Consider the following 19,542-nt stretch of genomic DNA (forward strand, 5'->3'; position numbering starts at 1 on the left):
ATGTATGAACGTTTTCGTTGCCCATGTCAACATCATCAGATACACTCTGTCATTTTACAATATCAATACTCTCAATGTTATCTACACAATTCACATACAATACATGTTTACTGTCATATGAGGTAAAACCTATTAAAAATTATATGAATTAGTTTTATAATGTTGAATTGTGGATACCCCAACTGTCAACAATTAAAATATACTTATATTATCATGGGTATATTCTTTGCAAATCATCACATGTGAACGATAATATGAACGATGTAATGATATGAGGCTAAAAGTAAGATAAAATATAAGAATGATGAGCTAACTCTATTTAATGCTTTACTATGCATGTGAGGATTTGCAAATTACAATATTTTGTTATAAGGTATTCGCTTTTCCATATCATAGTATAAAATTCTGGCCTGTTATAACTGCCTATATTTTGTAGATCTTGGTGTTATTGTTTATGCCAATATGTTGGGTTTAAACTGTTTATAGTTAATCAGATGATGGTCGTATGTTCTGTTGTTGTTCATGTTACAGGATAATTATTCAATGTAGTAGTGATGTTGTAGAAGTTTATTTAACATGGTGTGAATCGAAAGTCTGAAATCGTAGTTGTGGAAGTGTTTTCTGTGGATCTTACTTTTAGCCTCATATCATTACATCGTTCATATTATCGTTCACATGTGATGATTTGCAAAGAATATACCCATGATAATATAAGTATATTTTAATTGTTGACAGTTGGGGTATCCAAAATTCAACATTATAAAACTAATTCATATAATTTTTAATAGGTTTTACCTCATATGACAGTAAACATGTATTGTATGTGAATTGTGTAGATAACATTGAGAGTATTGATATTGTAAAATGACAGAGTGTATCTGATGATGTTGACATGGTCAACGAAAACGTTCATACATCACACAATTTATTATGTAAAGGTTAACACCTAACAAAATATATAAAGTAGTAAAGTCAACGACTGAAAAATTAAATTTCTAACATATTCACAGACTTTTCTGAAAATTACGCAAAATGAATTGCAAAATACCTACTTGATTGTTTATACATATATAACAGTTGCCAAAATAGATTAAAAGTTCAGTCAGGTATGAACAACTGCTGACTTCGGGACTTCGGGAGATGATCAATATCGAATCTCGGAAGACTAACAACCAGTCTTTACGTCAAGGACGCGACATAATACAACATTGTCGTGCGGGTTTTCGGCTTTGTGGGCGTTGTTAGTCTCGTTTTCTCGATCGCTGTTCATCTCTACTTCCCAAGCATTGACCTCATGCATGTAGGCTTTCATTACAAAAACGAACATGGGACCTAGAGTGACAACATTGACAGTGTATAAAATTCCATGTACTAATCTCGATTCATGATTGAATCTTTCATAAGGTAAAGATATTTCTTATATTCGCCAAAAATACGTTTTGGAAGGCATGCAAGTAGAGCTGAGTGCTTTATTGACTTCTACACTAGAGTGAGATAGTGTTGTCGACACCAAACTCCGACTGCCTTTTACCCCTCGGAAATAGGAAATTTGATAGCAGTCAATCTCGGAGTCATTCTAGAAATTTCTACAATGAGAAAATGCCTTTACCAACCGGGATTGAATCCAGAATCTTCCAGTCCGTAGCCAGTTGCTTTTCGCCTGCAACTTTCGTCCTGCCACAAATATGCCTATGCGGCGTTTGGATACACAGTAGAGAAATCTTTTTATCTCGTATTTCAAGCATCACCATCCGTTTATGAACGAAGTGTGTGTTTACACGGGAAAGTTATTTCATGTAATGTAATGTATTACGGACGGTATCAACCACATTACTATCACTGAACAAAACTTCCCTAAAAAGTGTTTCAGTTCCTTAATTTTCCTATACTTCAGATTGCATGTGACTTTCCATTTACCGTATCGTCAAGAAGAGACGAATGAATGCATATTTCATTGGTCACAGACGATATCGCATAGTTCACGTGCCAGAATAGGCTAAGAAAATATTGCTATATTAAAAGAAGAGAAGAAAGAATATAGCCTATATTTCATAGCCTATTTAGATAAACAAAAAGCAGAAAAATATTTGTTGTACGTTCAGAGTCTTATAATGACTTTCTATTGAACCGGTTTAATGTTATAAATGGCGTACAATTTTTTGTTATTACCTGCTAGGCTAGGAAGTTTAGAAGACAAGACTTAACTTAGACCTCGAAATTTCGACTTCATTGCCTCTATCAGGCACAGATTCTTTTATATACCACCGATCCTTCATAAAGCTGTAGCTCTAGCTATAAATCTATAAAACAATTATAATAGTTTCATTTCTCACTGCTACATCTTTAGTACCATATTTGCAGAAAGTTTGCAACATACCAATGTACAGACACGGAAATAAAATTTTAAGCTCCCTTATTGTGTAAGATTCGCTTACAACTAGTGATGTCGGTAAGTTCTAAACAGGATCGGTTTTATTGGTTTTTAAACCAGAATTCTGTTTAAAATGATTTTTATTACGTTTTATTGGATTAATTGGATTTATTATAAAATTAAAAAGATTCTTTACACAAATATTATTAGCTAATAAAAGTGAGAATGCAAGAAAATAACAATAATAGCCTAATAATAATAATATAATAATAATAATAATAATAATAATAATAATAATAATAATAATAACGTAACTCTTAGTTTTCGTCTTTTCAAAATAAATACTTTGAACTAGAAAAACTGAAAGTAAATTTTCTTCACAATACATGCTACAAATGTAATATAGTAACACTAATAATAAGAGGAATAAAACTTAAAAATGATAAACACCCTTTCTCTTGTGATTTTGAAAACTGCCATAGTTAAACTAGAAAACAAATATGTTCCTCATTTCTTCTTGCTACACTACTCTTCCTCAGTGGTTGCTTTATCAGATATTGTAGGCTCTGGTTTCACTGGTTCAGAACTAGTGAACTTAAGATTCCATCTTGTCATTACAAGTTTCTTCAACCTTGCAGGACACAGCCTATTTCTGAGTTTCGTATGAATGTTGCCATGAGCGGACAGTTTCTTTCACATGCAGCCGAAGAAGGTGGCACATGTAATATTCGCGAAGCAATTGAATATAAAGCCTGTCCAGAACATAAGCCTTTCCACCACAGACTGCTGTTTCAAAATGACTACAAATGCTTGAACGAGGTTTCATTGTACTCACGAGCTTACACAGTACAGCAATGATGTCAAAGCAAGCGCATTTTTCTGACCTTGACGTCGTGCGCGGGCAGCAAGCGCTAAGTATGGAAAGAGGAAGGGTTGTGTATATGAATAAGCAACCTGTTGGATTAAGAAAACAGTGGTGCACAAACTTCAAACGGAACGTGAAACTTTATGTCGTAATTTTTATATGGCTTCTTTCTGTTTAATATTATCTATATTGTCTGTAAAACAAAAGTATTAACACTGATTTCTTAATATTGCACTTGTGTTTTAAATCTTAATAACATAATAGAGAGTTAAGAAGGAATATTCACTTAAATTCCATAGTAGTATAATATTATACTGTATTAAGTAGATGAAACACATCATTCATAAAGAAAGTGATATTCCAAAGAAAGAGATTGAGTATGACATGATAAGCTGGAATTTATATTGATGGTATCTTTAGCCTTACAAAAGTAATCAATAAACTAATCAAAACAATATTACAGTACAAAGCAAAGTTACCCTAGGTACTGTATCTGTTTTAAGTGCAACTAATATTATATAAGAAAACTCTTATCGCATTATGCTTTTAAGGTGTTATTTGTGAGCAACTTCCTACCATCAGAATATTAAATTATTTTCTCGAAATCTGCTGAAGCTATAGAGCTGACATTTTTACAACACATGAGCACGTATATTTTGCTTATGATGTAACAGTAGTTGCTTTGTTGATTCATTTCCTTACAAACAATTTCCAAGCGAATATTTTCAAAATTTCCAATACACTATCTTCAGTAATACGTATATACGGTATATTAGATTTACGAAAACATTCTGTAAGGCTACTAAATAAATAGGCCTATACCTGAAAATGTCACTTTTCTATACGAAGGACATTATCTTCAGTAGGCCCTATAATGTATTTACGATATATTAGACTTAAGAAAACATTGTTTCAATACCTGTAAGGCTACTAAATAAACGTATTTGAAAATTTCACTTTTCTCTAAAAAAGTTGAGAAAATATTCCTTTTGAATAAAAAAATCAATCTTGCGAAAAAATGAACATTAAAATTAAAACTTACATTCCTATAATCCACTTATACTTCTCAGACAAATCCAAAAATTAACATGGATACAGTTTTAATAAGTTCTCTTCCTTTAATCGTTGAATCAGTGCTGGCCATCCCTGCATATAGCTCGACCAAGCGGCATTTACTATGTCTTTCATCCGTTTCTTTCCTATCCGCCGTAAAGCGCTCAGGCTCACCTGAGCTCTAAAGCGCTCGCTTGCGCCTATGGGCATCGGTTGACATGACTGAGCTAGATCATCAGCTGCAAAATCATTCTAAAAAGTAATATTAAACTTATTTGTCTATTTTAAGAACTTTCTGAGTCCTTTAGTAATATTAGACTAGACGGCAATTCGGAAGGCGGACGGCTACTAGATGCGCCGTAGCCTGTATGGCATGTGACGTCACAAGCTTGAACAGGAGAAAAAATCAGAATCAGTCAGTAACAAGTGCTCCTCGAGTTACTTTGTTCACGTGTGAGTGTTTGAAAACATCGAATAACTAAAACTAACATATACTGTGTATGTGTAAGATAAATAAATGGAAGGAGATACGATAAAAAGACAAGTACTGCACAGGCAGGCGCGGGAAATAGTGTTTAAGGTGTATAATTATTTTAAAAACATTAACGAGCAGAACTCTGCCGGGCATCATGGTGCTGGCCGCAACGTTGCCAAAGCGCAGGAGACGACTGCAGAAGCATGTGGTGTGGGTTTGCGAACCGTGCAAAGAATTGTTAGTGAAGGAAACAAATCTTTTAATGTGAGCGGAACTGCCACGTTTCGTTCTCCTGGAAAACATCCTCGTCGTGAAAAAACAGTCTCTGAATTAGATGATTTTAATAAAAGTGTGCTGCGACGTACAGTATTAGATATGTACCTTCGAGAATCCGACTCTGAAGAATCTGACGGGACTGATGAGGGAATCAGCGACTTCCATTAAAACCAGGTACTGAATATTTATTAAATCCTAATTTATATTAAATGTGACCGAAATGTGACAATATAACATGGTACTCTTAGTTGTTGTTTTAGGGTATTTAACTAGCTAAAATAACTTGTGCCTAGAAATAGACCTAAATACAATTTCTACTTAAATAGTGTACATTTTTTCTAGTAATACACCGTATACATTTCGTATTAAAACTGTGTGATAACATAATAATAATAATAATAATAATAATAATAATAATACCGCACGTAAAAATCTTAAAATTTGGTATAAGCATTATTAATAGAAAGTAGATTTGATAATGTTCTGATAAAAGGTATGTCATGCTTGCAGTAATCAACGGCTAAGGTCATTATTGTCTTTTTAAAATTGAAATTCTCTCCTCAGCTACTTGTATTGCGCGCGTGCGTGAAGTACGACGTGGCAATGCTGTACATTGCCTTTCTCTCACTATCTGTCTCTCTCGACGCAAACGCTAGCAGCCGACCGCCTTCCGAACTGGCGTCTAGTCTAGTTGAAAACAGACTAACCCGCGAGCGTATTGTACAATACCTTCTTTGAATTGAACGATATAATCAGATGAGCTGACCACGTACACGTAAGGAACTTTGTTACATCACTTGCCGGAAACAATACAGTATTGTCATATTTTGTCATTCTGTAGTGGAAGGTATTCCGTGTTATCAAAAAGTCTATGAACATATTGTTATACATACTAAATTCCTATAAGTGAAGACCTATCAGCAGTTACCAGCTATAAATTGTATTCATAATAACTGTTGTATTACAGAGCTTTGAATAAAGACAGAGAATAATGACTTGGTCAGCGGAAGTGAAGGGAACCGGGAGATCGAAATATTAGGTATTTTATTTCTCACGAAGAATATCTTCTGAAATTTTCTACTTCAGCTTCCTTTGTTTATGAATAATGAAATTGTATAAGCACTTCTTACCTCGAATGTAATTAATTTCTTCTTCAGTAAATATCGGAAGACGGGATCTGTTCAAGCCCATTCTTTCACTATTCTCTGCAATAACCTTCTTCATAAGTGGTGGATAATCTCCTTCTTTACTTAATATTGGATGTGCGAACCATCCGAGCTGAAAATAATTGATTTAAATTGTAATTCGATCTTCTTTACTGTACTGCCTGTCGTGAAGATCCAAAACATATCAATAAATTGGTCGAATTATTTCAATGTACCTATACGTAGAGTTACAAAATTACACTTTATTATGTCTTGTCCATGTCCTACTCCTTGGTCTTGAGGTAGCGTGCTGGACTCCTGATCAAGGTGGCTCGGGTTCGATTCCCTGTCGTAAAGTCAGGGGGATTTAATTCGGACCTCTTCGCGGGGACTGGTTGTCTGTCCATTGTCCAAGTGTGTGTGGTGTCTCGCAGTGGCCCCCGGGTACCCTGACCCAGTAAACGGAGGAGTCCTGCAGTGTGTGCGTGTGTTCAGTAGAGTTGTGGGGGGCAGAGCATGGTTGCGCCCCACGGTCAGGTAAGATGCAGCAGATAAAAAATGGTCCCTGTTTTGTGGGCATAGTTGCACCCCAGTAAAATAGGTAGAGAAAAAGACCTTACGGGAACTCGAGCCTCGTATTCAACCAACCTTACTGATTTCTTATTCGATTTAATATTCATTATTGATACCGTTAAAATGAACACCATGAAGTTGGCAGTACTGTACTTTATTAACTGTTTTCCTACTGTTTATGCAGTGATTATCGATAGCCTACAGTACAAAAGAACACCATGAATTTGGCAGTACTTTATTAAGTATTTTCCTACTATTTATGCAGTGATTATTGATAGCCTACCGTAAAAGTGAACATCATGAAGTTGGCAGTACTTTATTACTTTATTAACTGTTTTCCTACTGTTTATGCAGTGATTATCCATAGCCTACCGTAAAAATAAACACCATGAAGTTGGCAGTACTTTAGTAACTGTTTTCCTACTGTTTATGCAGTGATTATCGATAGCCTACCGTCAAAGTGAACGCCATGAAGTTGCAGTACTTTATTAACTGTTTTCCTACTGTTTATGCAGTGATTATTATCGATAGCCTACAGTAAAAATGAACATCATGAATTTGGTACTACTTTATTAAACATTTTCCTACCGTTTATGCAGTGATTATTGATAGCCTACCGTAAAAATGAACACCATGAAGTTGGCAGTACTTTATTAACTGTTTTCCTACTGTTTATGTAGTGATTATCGATAGCCTACCATAAAAGTGAACGCCATGAAGTTGCAGTACTTTATTAACTGTTTTCCTACTGTTTATGCAGTGATTATTGATAGCCTACAGTAAAAATGAACACCATGAAGTTGGCAGTACTTTATTAACTGTTTTCCTACTGTTTATGCAGTGATTATCGATAGCCTACCGTAAAAGTGAACGCCATGAAGTTGGCAGTACTTTATTAACTGTTTTCCTACTGTTTATATACTGATTATCGATAGCCTACCGTAAAAATGAACGCCATGAAGTTGGCAGTACTTTATTAAGTATTTTCCTACTGTTTATGCAGTGATTATTGATAGCCTAACGTAAAAATGAACACCACCAAGTTGGCAGTACTTTATTAACTGACATATTCAAATGAGTGAGTCGTTGGAATATGAGGCCTACGCAATCTTGATATTTTATTAGTGATTTTCACACCGTCTGTGGCGCATAGTTAATTTACCACTATAATAGTTTTAAGTAATTTATTTATTTTATGACAATCACTTTCGTGTGTACTATGCCCATCGGGCGCAACTGTGCCATATCCATTCTGCTACCTGATTTCTTCGGGGCGCAACTATGCCATGTCCATTCTCCTACCTGATTTCTTCTGGGCGCACTATGTCATGCCTAGACCTCTCAATTGATCGCGGGGCGCAATTCGCGGGTGCTCGTGTAAAGGGGGTGAAGTCAAATTGCAAGGTTTGTAAACTTCTCTCCTTTGGTACTGAACAAAACCCCTTTGTCACAAAATATGGAGCACTGTAAGTGCATCATAGATGGAAGAATGACCTAACCCCTTTAACACAAGAGAAACGTAATTGTGGATAGTTCAAATCTGTACTTATTCCAGTGTAGCCAAAACAACTTAACCCCCTTTACACGAGCACCCGCGAATTATGCCATACCGGTTGTGGGTCTAGGTACAATAAGCTTCATGCTGTGGTGCCGAAATTAGTAAAAAAAAGTCTTGTCCATTATTTTTTGGGAGTCACTGAGTATATGTTGAGATATTTCTGTGTCCTCGTAAATTCTCGGTCAATTTTAGAGTTAAATTGACCCATGCCTTTTATAAATGTCTTTGAGGAATCATGTTCTCTTATAAATGCTATAGTTATTTCAACGTCTCTAGTAAAAAGAATTATTATGTAAATATTATTTATAATTTTGACCCATTTATGACTAAAATATTAGGTATATATAAAATGCTACAACAGATTTAAGACACTTCTGTGTTTATAGGATCGTTTATAAGACATACCTCTGGATTCATACATTACCTACCGTGAACTGCCTGCTTCTTTCCGCAGCCTCCTCGTCTTCAGGACTGTCTGTTCGAGGCTCTTGCCAGTCGAAATTAAGCACCGGTCCGATTTGACCTAGATACAGTACCAAATTTAAGACATAAAATTTGTTTCTTGTGATTGGCTCTGCAGTTAAATTAGTCTACATAAAATTTCCGATTTCATTTGCCCGAATTCTATTGCAGACAGACCTTGGACAATAACTTCATTTAGGTCAAAATTACATAAATTCTTATGTAACAAATTAATTGCTGATTAATATTTATTACATATAATGAAACTAACATCTGTCCATTCTTATTATTATCATTAATTTCTCTAAATAGATTTACAAAACCTCTAATGGCAATTACATTAATATTTTCATTATAGAAATATATTTTAGATTTATATATATTTTTTTCTCCCTGCAGCATAGTTCTAGTAAGCTTGTATTAAATTAATTTTCATCATTTTACTAGCTATCTCAAATCTCAAATTAATTATAATTGATGGAATTAAACCAGCTCATAAATTAAGTTACTACTTTACCTTATAGGTTTATCTAAATTTAAATAAATATGTAGTCTATTAGTCGTTAAAACTTAACTGAAGAATATTACTGGAGAACCTTTTAAGTGTAGTGTAAATATTCGTAATTTAAATATGTATTGTATTGATTAAGGCTGGTTGAGTGGAAGAGAAGGCCTTATGGCTTAACTCTGCCAGCAAAAATAAAACATTACTATTATTATTATTATTATTATTATTATTATTATTATTATTAAATATTTCATTTTGTACGGGTGTAAAATTAGTGTATATACGAGGGAGAGTAAAAAATTAAGCTTAATAATTGTTTTATTAATTGAATATGTACAATAAGACTACAAACACTTCATCACTTTTAACATAGTATAACAGAAACACTTGCATTGAACGTAGTTTGTAGTCTTATTGTAATGTACTTATTCAACTAATAAAATAATTATTAAGGTTACTTTTGTGACTTTCCCTCGTACTTCAATTCACATTTTGGTGGAAACTTTTGTGCAATTGAACTGAAGTAATTTGACACAGTAGATTGCAGCACTTAACTCTAGACAGCGAACGACAGACAAGTGGCTTTGAGCATACCATACACCAGCGATGGGCGTTTGAGTGCATTTGTCCTCCGTGCGCACGGGGAATTCTAAGTGCGAGCGCTGCAGCGCGCTGTAGTGTGCCAGATCTTACACAGCTTTTAATTGAGTTAAATTTAGGACTTCAGGGAAAAGAAATTCTTAATACACAATTTGCAGATAGAATTGCAGCTTTTAAGGAGAAATTGCTGTTATGGATACGTCAAATGCAAAAGGGCGAAATATACAATTTCCTATCCTTATCTAAGCGCATAGAATTTTGAACAATGAAAATTTCGAAATGTACGCATGTATTCTATCCGGTCTATTAGAGGAATTTACATCAAGGTTCCACGATTTAGATTGCCTGGAAATGGATTTGCGTATTTTTGCTACATGTTCTGAATCCAACTGATTATTGATAACGTCCCCCCTTCATTATAGTGTGAATTGATTGACCTGCGATGTGATCGAGAGATGCGAGCGAAATATGATTCAAGGTCGAGTCTTATGCAGTTTTATGACGGATTCCCAAGAGGACGCTTTCCCAATCTGCATAAGCTGTGTGAGAAAGTTTTGTGTTTATTTGGTGTCACTTATAGATGTGAACAGTTATTTTCTATTACGAAAATAAACAAATCTCAAACAAGAAATGATGGGCTTTTAACGGCAGTTCTTCGCATAGTTTGTGCTAATACAGTTTCTTCAAATCTTGAGAAATTGAGTAATATGAATTAATGTGCAACAGACATGTTTTGTTTTGTGTTTAAGGAAGTGTTTCATTACTTTGTGTTCTTATTTAGTTTGGTAGAATAACATTTTCTTTTGAATCATACAGTACGTACCGCAACTTGAATAAACCGGTTTTCGTGCACTCTATAAGCACACTTCTCTCGTAGTACACCGTGCAAGCACAGAGTGCATAATTCTGCCCACCCCTGCCATACACTGTAAGAGCCTTTTATACCTGCGTTTTGCGTCTCGCGACATTTGACGGCAAAACTATGTAATCCGTTCCGTAAATCAACTGCAATGAATAGGGCATTTTATGTATTGTCGCTAGTTTAAGTTGTCGTCGTGTATGAAATACATGGCGTCGTGTCCTAGAGAACTCCAGCGGTAAAAACTCGCGGCAATATTTTTAAGTTCATGGCATCTTATTGGTAAATTTATGCGAACGTCCCACTTGTCTGTCGATCGCTGTCTAGAGTTAAGTGCTGCAATCTACTGTACTCTGTCGAATTATTTCAGTTCAATTGCACAAAAGTTTCTACCCAAGTGTGAATTGAAGTACGAGGGAAAGTCACAAAGTAACCTTAATAATTGTTTTATTAGTTGAATATGTACAATAAGACTACAAACACTTTATCACTTTTCAACATAGTGCCCACTACGTTCAATGCAAGTGTTCCTGTTATACTATGTTAAAAGTGATGAAGTGTTTGTAGTCTTAGTCTTATTGTACATATTCAATTAATAAGACAGTTATTAAGCTTAATTTTTTATTCTCCCTCGTATATACACTAATTTTACACTCGTACAAAATGAAATATTTAAGGTCTGTCTGCAATAGAATTCGGGCAAATGAAATCGGAAATTTTATGTAGACTAATTTAATTGCATAGGCAATCACAAGAAACAAATTTTATGTCTTAAAGCAACAATGGCATTTTTATTAAATCATTTTTGTGGACAAATTTATCCCAGTTTATGGTATGAAAACAGTTCATTTCAGAGGAAATAGGGAGAGAGATTAATAAAGTCTCTCTAAAAATGTTGTCCCCCCAAACAAAAACTGAAATGACGCCTCTGGTCTGTTATAAGTGAACAAAATATGAAATACAGTAATTGACCAAAGAGAACTTCAAAATCTATATTAAATACTGTTACGCTCAGCAAGGAAATCTTGCTTTTCAAAATGCGACATTATCTTCTTCAAATAGCTGGACATTTTTTCAACATGTACAAGATCTCACCGAAGAAAATGGTTCATTTGGTTGGATTTGTTCATAAAAAGTTTAAATGAGAACCAATATCATTATCATGGGCTGGAAATCTTACGCTCCACATCAGCGGTCATCAGCACAGTGCACCCTCGGGCTAGCGTCGCTTACCCGCGGATAAGAGATGGAATGGAATTTAACTGAGGGGTCACGGATGGCCCAGCACTGCGACCTATTTAGATCTATTGCTCTAACCCTCGATAGCCACACATCCCCTACGCACAGCACCCTAACCACATGACTACCTTAACGACCGGTCCCTACAGCCGACAGAATCCATATACCATTCCTGCTTCGGCAACTTCCCCCAAGGCCCCCCCGTCTGTCCGAGGCGAAACTCCTCCCTCGAGTAGGTCCACCTCGGGTGCCATTGCACAAGTCATCCAACATCGCTGAACTACATTCCACGGAAGCGGCCTGTAGAGTGATCTGAAAATCCAGAAACGGGATGATGAGGAAAAGATGATGGGGAGGAAAGGAAGTGGCGAAGATGAGTGGGGTTCCAATTGCCTGATAAAGTTACCTGATATTCATCCATAGGAGTGAGGCAAAAATTCCGAAAAAACCTCACCCAGGCAACTCGTCCTCACAGGGAATCGAATCGGGGACCGCTGGGTTCGGAGTTAGACTCGCTAACCCCTCAGCCACAACGGTGGGCGGATTAGAGATGCACTGGCATGCATCCGTGGCTGCTGGAGGGTACGCTTTCTGACTCTCCCTTTGCACGACGGAACACATTACGATACATTCCTTACCCTTTACCCATTTCAGCGAGTGCTGACGACCACTGCTCTGCATCATTATGGAAGAGGATAGACATATGCCTTCGATACCATGTGAAGAATTTTCATTTTTTATATTTACATCGAGGTCATAACAACTCAAACTCACCAATTTCTGGTTTGCGTCCTTTCTACCACGCAACATAGATATATGCCTATCACTGGAGAAAAAGGATAAAAATAAGATAATATGACTCACCTCCTTGGGACTCTCTGAACTCCTTGTCATATATATGATATGCTCTGGCGTGAGCTTTCAGACAATTATGAGCTAGAAAGTAGTCCATCCAACCAGTGTTGTCTAGGATCATTGGATAATATTTAGCTACGGAAAGAGGTTCATTTATCGTGAACCACCATTTAACCTGTAAGTAACAATTGACAAGACGTTTTGACAGATATTTTGGTTATGAAACAGTTCGACACAAGTAATGAAATTGGATATTTAGGACAAGAATTTTGCTACTGAAACTGCCAAAGTGCCGTGTAGTCTACCAAAAATATTACTTGAACTGGACGGCATTTTAGCGGGTAAGTGTATTTTTAAGTGGTTATTTTATGGTGATTTACCAACTACTATGGTTATCTAAAATCTGAGTGAGATGAAAGGGGTAATGCTGGAAAAATGAGTCCAGGGTTCAACTCTAAAAATTACCCAGCATTTGCTTTTAATGAGTTGAAGAAAAAACTCCAGAAAAATCTCATCCAGGTAACTTGTCCCAACCAGGATTTTAATCGTTACTCCACAGAGGCGTAAGTGTAAATTCTCCTAAATTACTATAAAAAATGTAAATTCCTCTACAACCACTATAGGCGCTCTACCTGCCAGTGAAAGTAGAGCACTAAATGAGAACAATTAATACAGAGAGAAACTGATGTGCCATTTTGTGACTATCTTGTGAACACCAATAGACGAAAATTAAGCATAATTTCTTCCCGACGAAAGGGCAGAAACCTCTGCCGATATCACAGAAACGATCAAAGCATGTGAGTCGCTTGCATACTCTTGGTACTATTTATTTTTATTGAGGTGATCACTAATAATATCAGATTGGGTTTATGTAAAATTACAGATTGTTAACATTCCACACAAATTTCGAAACGTAAGATTCAAAAAGCGACAAGAACGCTATTGAACGTACTACGGTAGTATAAAAATATAACAATGCTCAAATATCACGGTCAGATTTCATGAAGGCTGTCTCCTAGGCTATTGTAACTTTTTACTTACTTACTTACTTACTTACTTACTTACTAACTTACTGGCTTTTAAGGAACCTGGAGGTTCATTGCCGCCCTCACATAAGCCCGCCATTGGTCCCTATCCTGAGCAAGATTAATCCAGTGACTATTATCATATCCCACCTCCCTCAAATCCATTTTAATATTATCTTCCCATCTACGTCTCGGCCTCCCCAAAGGTCTTTTTCCCTCCGGCCTCCCAACTAACACTCTATATGCATTTCTGGATTCGCCCATACGTACTACATGCCCTGCCCATCTCAAACGTCTGGATTTAATGTTCCTAATTATGTCAGGTGAAGACTACAATGCGTGCAGTTCTGTGTTGTGTAACTTTCTCCATTCTCCTGTAACTTCATCCCTCTTAGCCCCAAATATTTTCCGAAGCACCTTATTCTCAAACACCCTTAACCTATGTTCGTCTCTCAAAGTGAGAGTCCAAGTTTCACAACCATAAAGAACAACCGATAATATAACTGTTTTATAAATTCTAACTTTCAGATTTTTTGACAGCAGACTGGATGATAAAAGCTTCTCATCCGAATAATAACAGGCATTTCCCATATTTATTCTGTGTTTAATTGCCTCTCTAGTATACATTCCGAGGCTTATTTAAATGTTTCGTAACAAGCTGTTTTTTACGGTGATGGGTTGTTAGCCCTTCGCCCAACTCCCGATCTGGAGGACTACCTCCATATCTGGAGGCCGACTCCTCGATCCGCAACCTGAGGACGCGCCATGCCGTGGTGATAGGAACTCACAAGACATGGATTATAACTTTTTAAGTGAGTAAATGAAAAATAAATGACGATAGGAAAACTGAAATAAAATTATTTTTGGAGGACAGTCTGAGTCGCTTTCTCGTGGTGTCTTCTGGTTCTAGTTGTGGGTTTAAGGGAATTTACATGTGCCAAATATTTTACCTGTTCCATCTTTAAAGGGATTTACACAGATAAAATTTTAAGCCCTCATCATCATCATCATTATCATCACCATCTTTATCTTTTTCATGGCTTTGCTTATTTTTTAGTTTAGTTTTTATGGTGCTTTTATTGCATGAAAGATTTATTTTATATTATTATTTTTATTCTTAACCACAGCCCCGGTCTTTAATTATTAGGCCTACTTTCCTTATCGAGAGATTATCGCTGCTTGTCGAAAAATTATTAATATCTTATTATGACGAAACCAGTAGCCAATGGACGACACCTATTGCAATGCCAACATGAAATGATGTTGTCTTAAGGAAAAATACTGAATGTTGTAACTTACCCTGTCACCGTAAAGTCTGAACATTAGTTTACAATAATCTGCAAAAAAGTCCACCATGAACTCATTGGAAAACGATCCAATGGTTTGGAAACCTATTTTAGCCGGAGTGTTGAAATGGTAGAGTGTTACCTGAAACAAATTGAAATGTTTACCAAAAAAATACCGAAATAACGATATCGCAATAAAAATGTTGTCAATAACAATAATTTTACAGACGAAAATTTGGCCTTAGATGTGTCATTTAAATAATTATTTTACAGTATAATGAAAATGTAGCAGAACTGTTTAAGATGTTCACTGTTTGGCCAAGTTATATAGTGCATAGGGGAGAGTTGGGTAGTATCGGACATCGGGTAGTATCGGACAGTGCGTTTTTTTTCATCTACCACTATATGGTAGTACCTGAATGACATGGTTACGTTTCTCTATGCGACATCACAGAAACGTAACCATGTCAATCAGGTACTATCATCGTGTGGTAGATGAAAGAAACTCACTGTCCGATATTACCCGATGTCCGATACTACCCGACTCTCCCCTATACATTTTATCTTTTCACGGAGAAATGTATATAGAGTGTTAGTTGGGAGCCCAGAAGGAAAAATACCTTTGGGAAGGCCGAGACTTAGATGGGAAGATAATATTAAAATGGATTTGAGGGAGGTGGGATATGATGATAGGGAACTATGGCGGGCTTATGTGAGGGCGGCAATGAGCCTCCGGGTTCCTTAAAAGCCAGTAAGTAAGTAAATAAGTAAGTAAGTACGCTAGTAAATGTACGCGGACGCGGCTGTTCACAGCGCAGCTGCACTCATGCGAGCGTTGAAAGATAAAATGTATACACTGCATTATTCAGTGCTCATTCAATTAATTATTTATCTTCGATGGATACAGTAATATTTGTCATTCATTTTAAGACAACATTTTACTAGAAAAAGACAAGACATAGCCTATAAGGCCGCATATAACTATTTGAAAGCAAATTATAAATAATTTCATGATCCTCAGTTTTAATGCATTAGATTATTTAAGAAAACAATCATTTTACTTTCTTACATTAATTGTAACATTGTACATTTATATAGGACTATTGAGTGGTTGGAAGGATACCTTGACAACCTACATTAAGTTTATTCTGAAAAAAAAAAAAAATATATATATATATATATATATATATATATATATATATATATTACAATGCTACAAAAAGCATAGCAGATTAAGTGAAGCATTCTGTATTAAGAATCTCATTAAATTTATGAAACTCGAATATTTATGTGGAGTTTGTATAGGCACTATTTCGACATAAATGGGAGAAGATAATAAAATTATTTTCTACCTGATTTCATATCTGACGCGCTTATATTGAAAATGATGAATGATGATTATAATATCTTTCCGTGTGCTCTAAGCACATGAGTAGATCATGCACATAACTCTGTGCTATCAGTTTACCGAATGAGACAAAATTCCTTCATCAGCTATAATATTCAATGACAGAGTCGGTAATACAGTATCTTACTTTATGACAAAACGTGGATTATCGAGTTTACCTCACACTTTCAGTAGTAAATTACATGCATGCATGCTTACCATCGGTTGAATGCCATTGGCTAGAAGTTCATTAATGAGACTGTTGTAATAGTCGACTCCTGCCTGATTCACATGATTTATATAGCCGTCTGGAATAACACGAGACCATGCGATAGAGAATCTGTAGAATTGGACCTGGAATAATTGACCATCATTTCATAACCAATGCTACATAACAAATAAATTTAAATTAATACCAGAAAAAACTTATTTATATTACTCGCAAAAGCTGCATACGTAATACCATCTCTAGAAATGTCCCTGGCTGGCTTTTCGAGGGCCAGATCCGGTATGGATCCATGCAGTGGTGATATTAAAAAACTTTAACAACCACTTCTCTCATATATACCTATGTTAAACATATACGGTATATGTCCGTGGTAATTGAAATATTATCTATAAATAATTTAACAATCGGTTCGTCCGGACGGTGTGAACCGATCGAATATCACCACTGGATCCTTGTATTTATGCTTATATTGATCCATTGTGCACCCTATATGCGACTATTGTTCCAGCCTGAGAATAATAACATTGTACCTATGTTTTATGTTACCTTATAGTCAATTTCGACGACATGAACATTTTGATGGATTTATTAATCTTTTCTTATTTAAGGGGACACTTATTTGTAAATAACTATTAATTGTAATAAAATGTATAAAATCCAAATGTAGGTCTGGATTGACAGTTCACCCTTTCATTAATTTCTACTGGCAGTAACTGACATTAACTCTAGATTTCAATTTAGTAATCCTAAGAAAATGTAGAGAATAATAATGTTACTTGCCTCTTTCTTATTTAAAACGCATAATCTGAAAATTGAAATCATCTTAGTATTATGATAATTCGATAATGTGTACAAAAATAAGTGTACGAGTAGTTACTTGATGTCATTAGTTGGTAACGTTATAAAACAGATATAGATGATAACATGTACGGTACCGAATTATTTGTAAACAATTGTACATGCAAATGTGTTAGAAATAAATATATTAACATTCGCACCTTAATAATCTATATCTGTCTGCCTGCCTAGAGGTGTTTGAGCCTGCGTAATTTGAGGATAATTACTTTTGTAACATACATTCTCAAAAAACTAATTTCCACCAAATACAAAATAGGACATAGGCTTAAACTGGACAAAAAGTTCCAGTTACTGGGAATAATTCAAAGTCGCGAATCGTACAATTACATAATCGACTGTCGTATGTATTGTTTCATTTTTTTGATTTGATACCGTAGGCAGGGTCTTGCAACTTTATTCAGAGAACTGTCATTGTCATTAGTTCCTTTTGAAGAATATATGGTTCGTACAAGTATATACGATAACTATTAATACATTTGGTACAACTCGTGAATAAAGTGAAATATTTTTCAGAAAAGAAAAAGTACTCTGTTATTTGAGAAGTTACAGAGCAAAACGTCACGTCATCGGAAGAAAAATCTGGAGATATATATCAGAATGTTAATGGCTGGCACAGACGAAGGATTTAAAACAATCGGTGTGGTACAAAACGTCATTTCTCGCATGTTAAAAAAAGGTTAAAAAGTGCGATGTGAGGCTGTCACATCTCTGCAGTCCCTTATGGACCAAGTTGTCACATATCCCGCTCGCCCAGTAACAGCTCTTTGATCGACAACATGGTCGCTCCAATCCTGCTAACGCGAGGTACTTTCTTAGAATAAGTGTCAATGGTGGAAGGGCTGGATGTAACAAGAAAAAAAAATAATACGGAAAAGAGAGAATTAGAGAAAGAGAAACAGTATGCTTGACATTGCAGTTTTATTTGTACATTTACATTAATTGCAAGTGATGGACTATTGTTTCGATTCTGTTCTAATTTCGATGTTTCCAATGTCCATGCACGCATACTAAGAATACTTATCAGTGTGCAACGTACTTAGGCCAGATTACAAACAATATTTCTGAATATCATTTCTATTCTTTATTACCTGAGTACAAAATTAGTTTTGTACGACCACTATGTATGTGATGTAGCTACACTAGCGGTGACCAAAACTCGAACGGTAGTAATTACACGCGAGAGACGTCTAAGAAGTAAGGAGACAAGGGAGAGGTACAGTACATGGCATGAAAACTACAACCAGTGGTGGTTCGTGCGCTAACATTGATTTCTTCATCAACCCCACGAATAAAAATAGCAAGCTTTGCTGTATCAGTAATGTCACTACTGTCATCAAGAATCAATAAAAAATATATGTAAATTTTCTTGCCTTTTTAAATGTTCCTCAATGAACACAATCAGAAATTTCCTGAATTCTCTTCTGGATAAATTTAGTCGACATTAATTAACAACTTTCATTGGACAAATTATTTCAGCCACTTTGATTATTACGCTTATATAAAACTTTCCTTCGTTGGAAGGTGTAAGAGAACGAACTATTTCGTTCACCACTAGATACATTTATTTATGTCATCTTTCTCTTCATGACGATGATTGAAGGCTGATTTCAGTTCTTGGAGTTTCATAGCTCACTTCATTACTATACTAGCACATAATATTCAATCAGTTTCTCTATATTATTATTATTATTATTATTAGTATTATTATTATTATTATTATTATTATTATTATTAATATTATTATTATCATTATTATTAAATCAATAAATAGTAAATAACTGATAATAGTCATAAAAGGATTAAAAAAAATTAAATGGAGATATAACGTAGTAATTATTTTCTCATTCAAAGGAAGATATAGGCCTATATATTGAGGTACGTATATACGAATTATGGTAACACTTGCTGATAAATAATA

General features: G+C 35.3%; 1 protein-coding gene across 2 annotated transcripts in view; it reads right to left on the reverse strand.

The window, feature by feature from the left end:
- Nucleotides 1–19,542, reverse strand: part of LOC138708992 (myrosinase 1-like) — a 60,559-nt gene that overhangs the window by 16,894 nt on the left and 24,123 nt on the right. Inside the window, exons 4-8 of one of the 2 annotated variants that reach the window (XM_069839415.1) lie at nucleotides 16,757–16,891; nucleotides 15,164–15,292; nucleotides 12,849–13,014; nucleotides 8,745–8,839; nucleotides 6,171–6,318 (exon numbers count right to left, since the gene is read on the reverse strand). In XM_069839415.1, coding sequence (XP_069695516.1) covers nucleotides 6,171–6,318; nucleotides 8,745–8,839; nucleotides 12,849–13,014; nucleotides 15,164–15,292; nucleotides 16,757–16,891 — 673 coding nt within the window. The remainder of the gene's footprint in view (nucleotides 1–6,170; nucleotides 6,319–8,744; nucleotides 8,840–12,848; nucleotides 13,015–15,163; nucleotides 15,293–16,756; nucleotides 16,892–19,542) is intronic. The other variant, XM_069839416.1, reaches the window with a different exon arrangement.

This window comes from Periplaneta americana, chromosome 11 (genome assembly GCF_040183065.1).
Source record: "Periplaneta americana isolate PAMFEO1 chromosome 11, P.americana_PAMFEO1_priV1, whole genome shotgun sequence".
In the NCBI taxonomy this organism is placed as follows: domain Eukaryota; kingdom Metazoa; phylum Arthropoda; class Insecta; order Blattodea; family Blattidae; genus Periplaneta; species Periplaneta americana.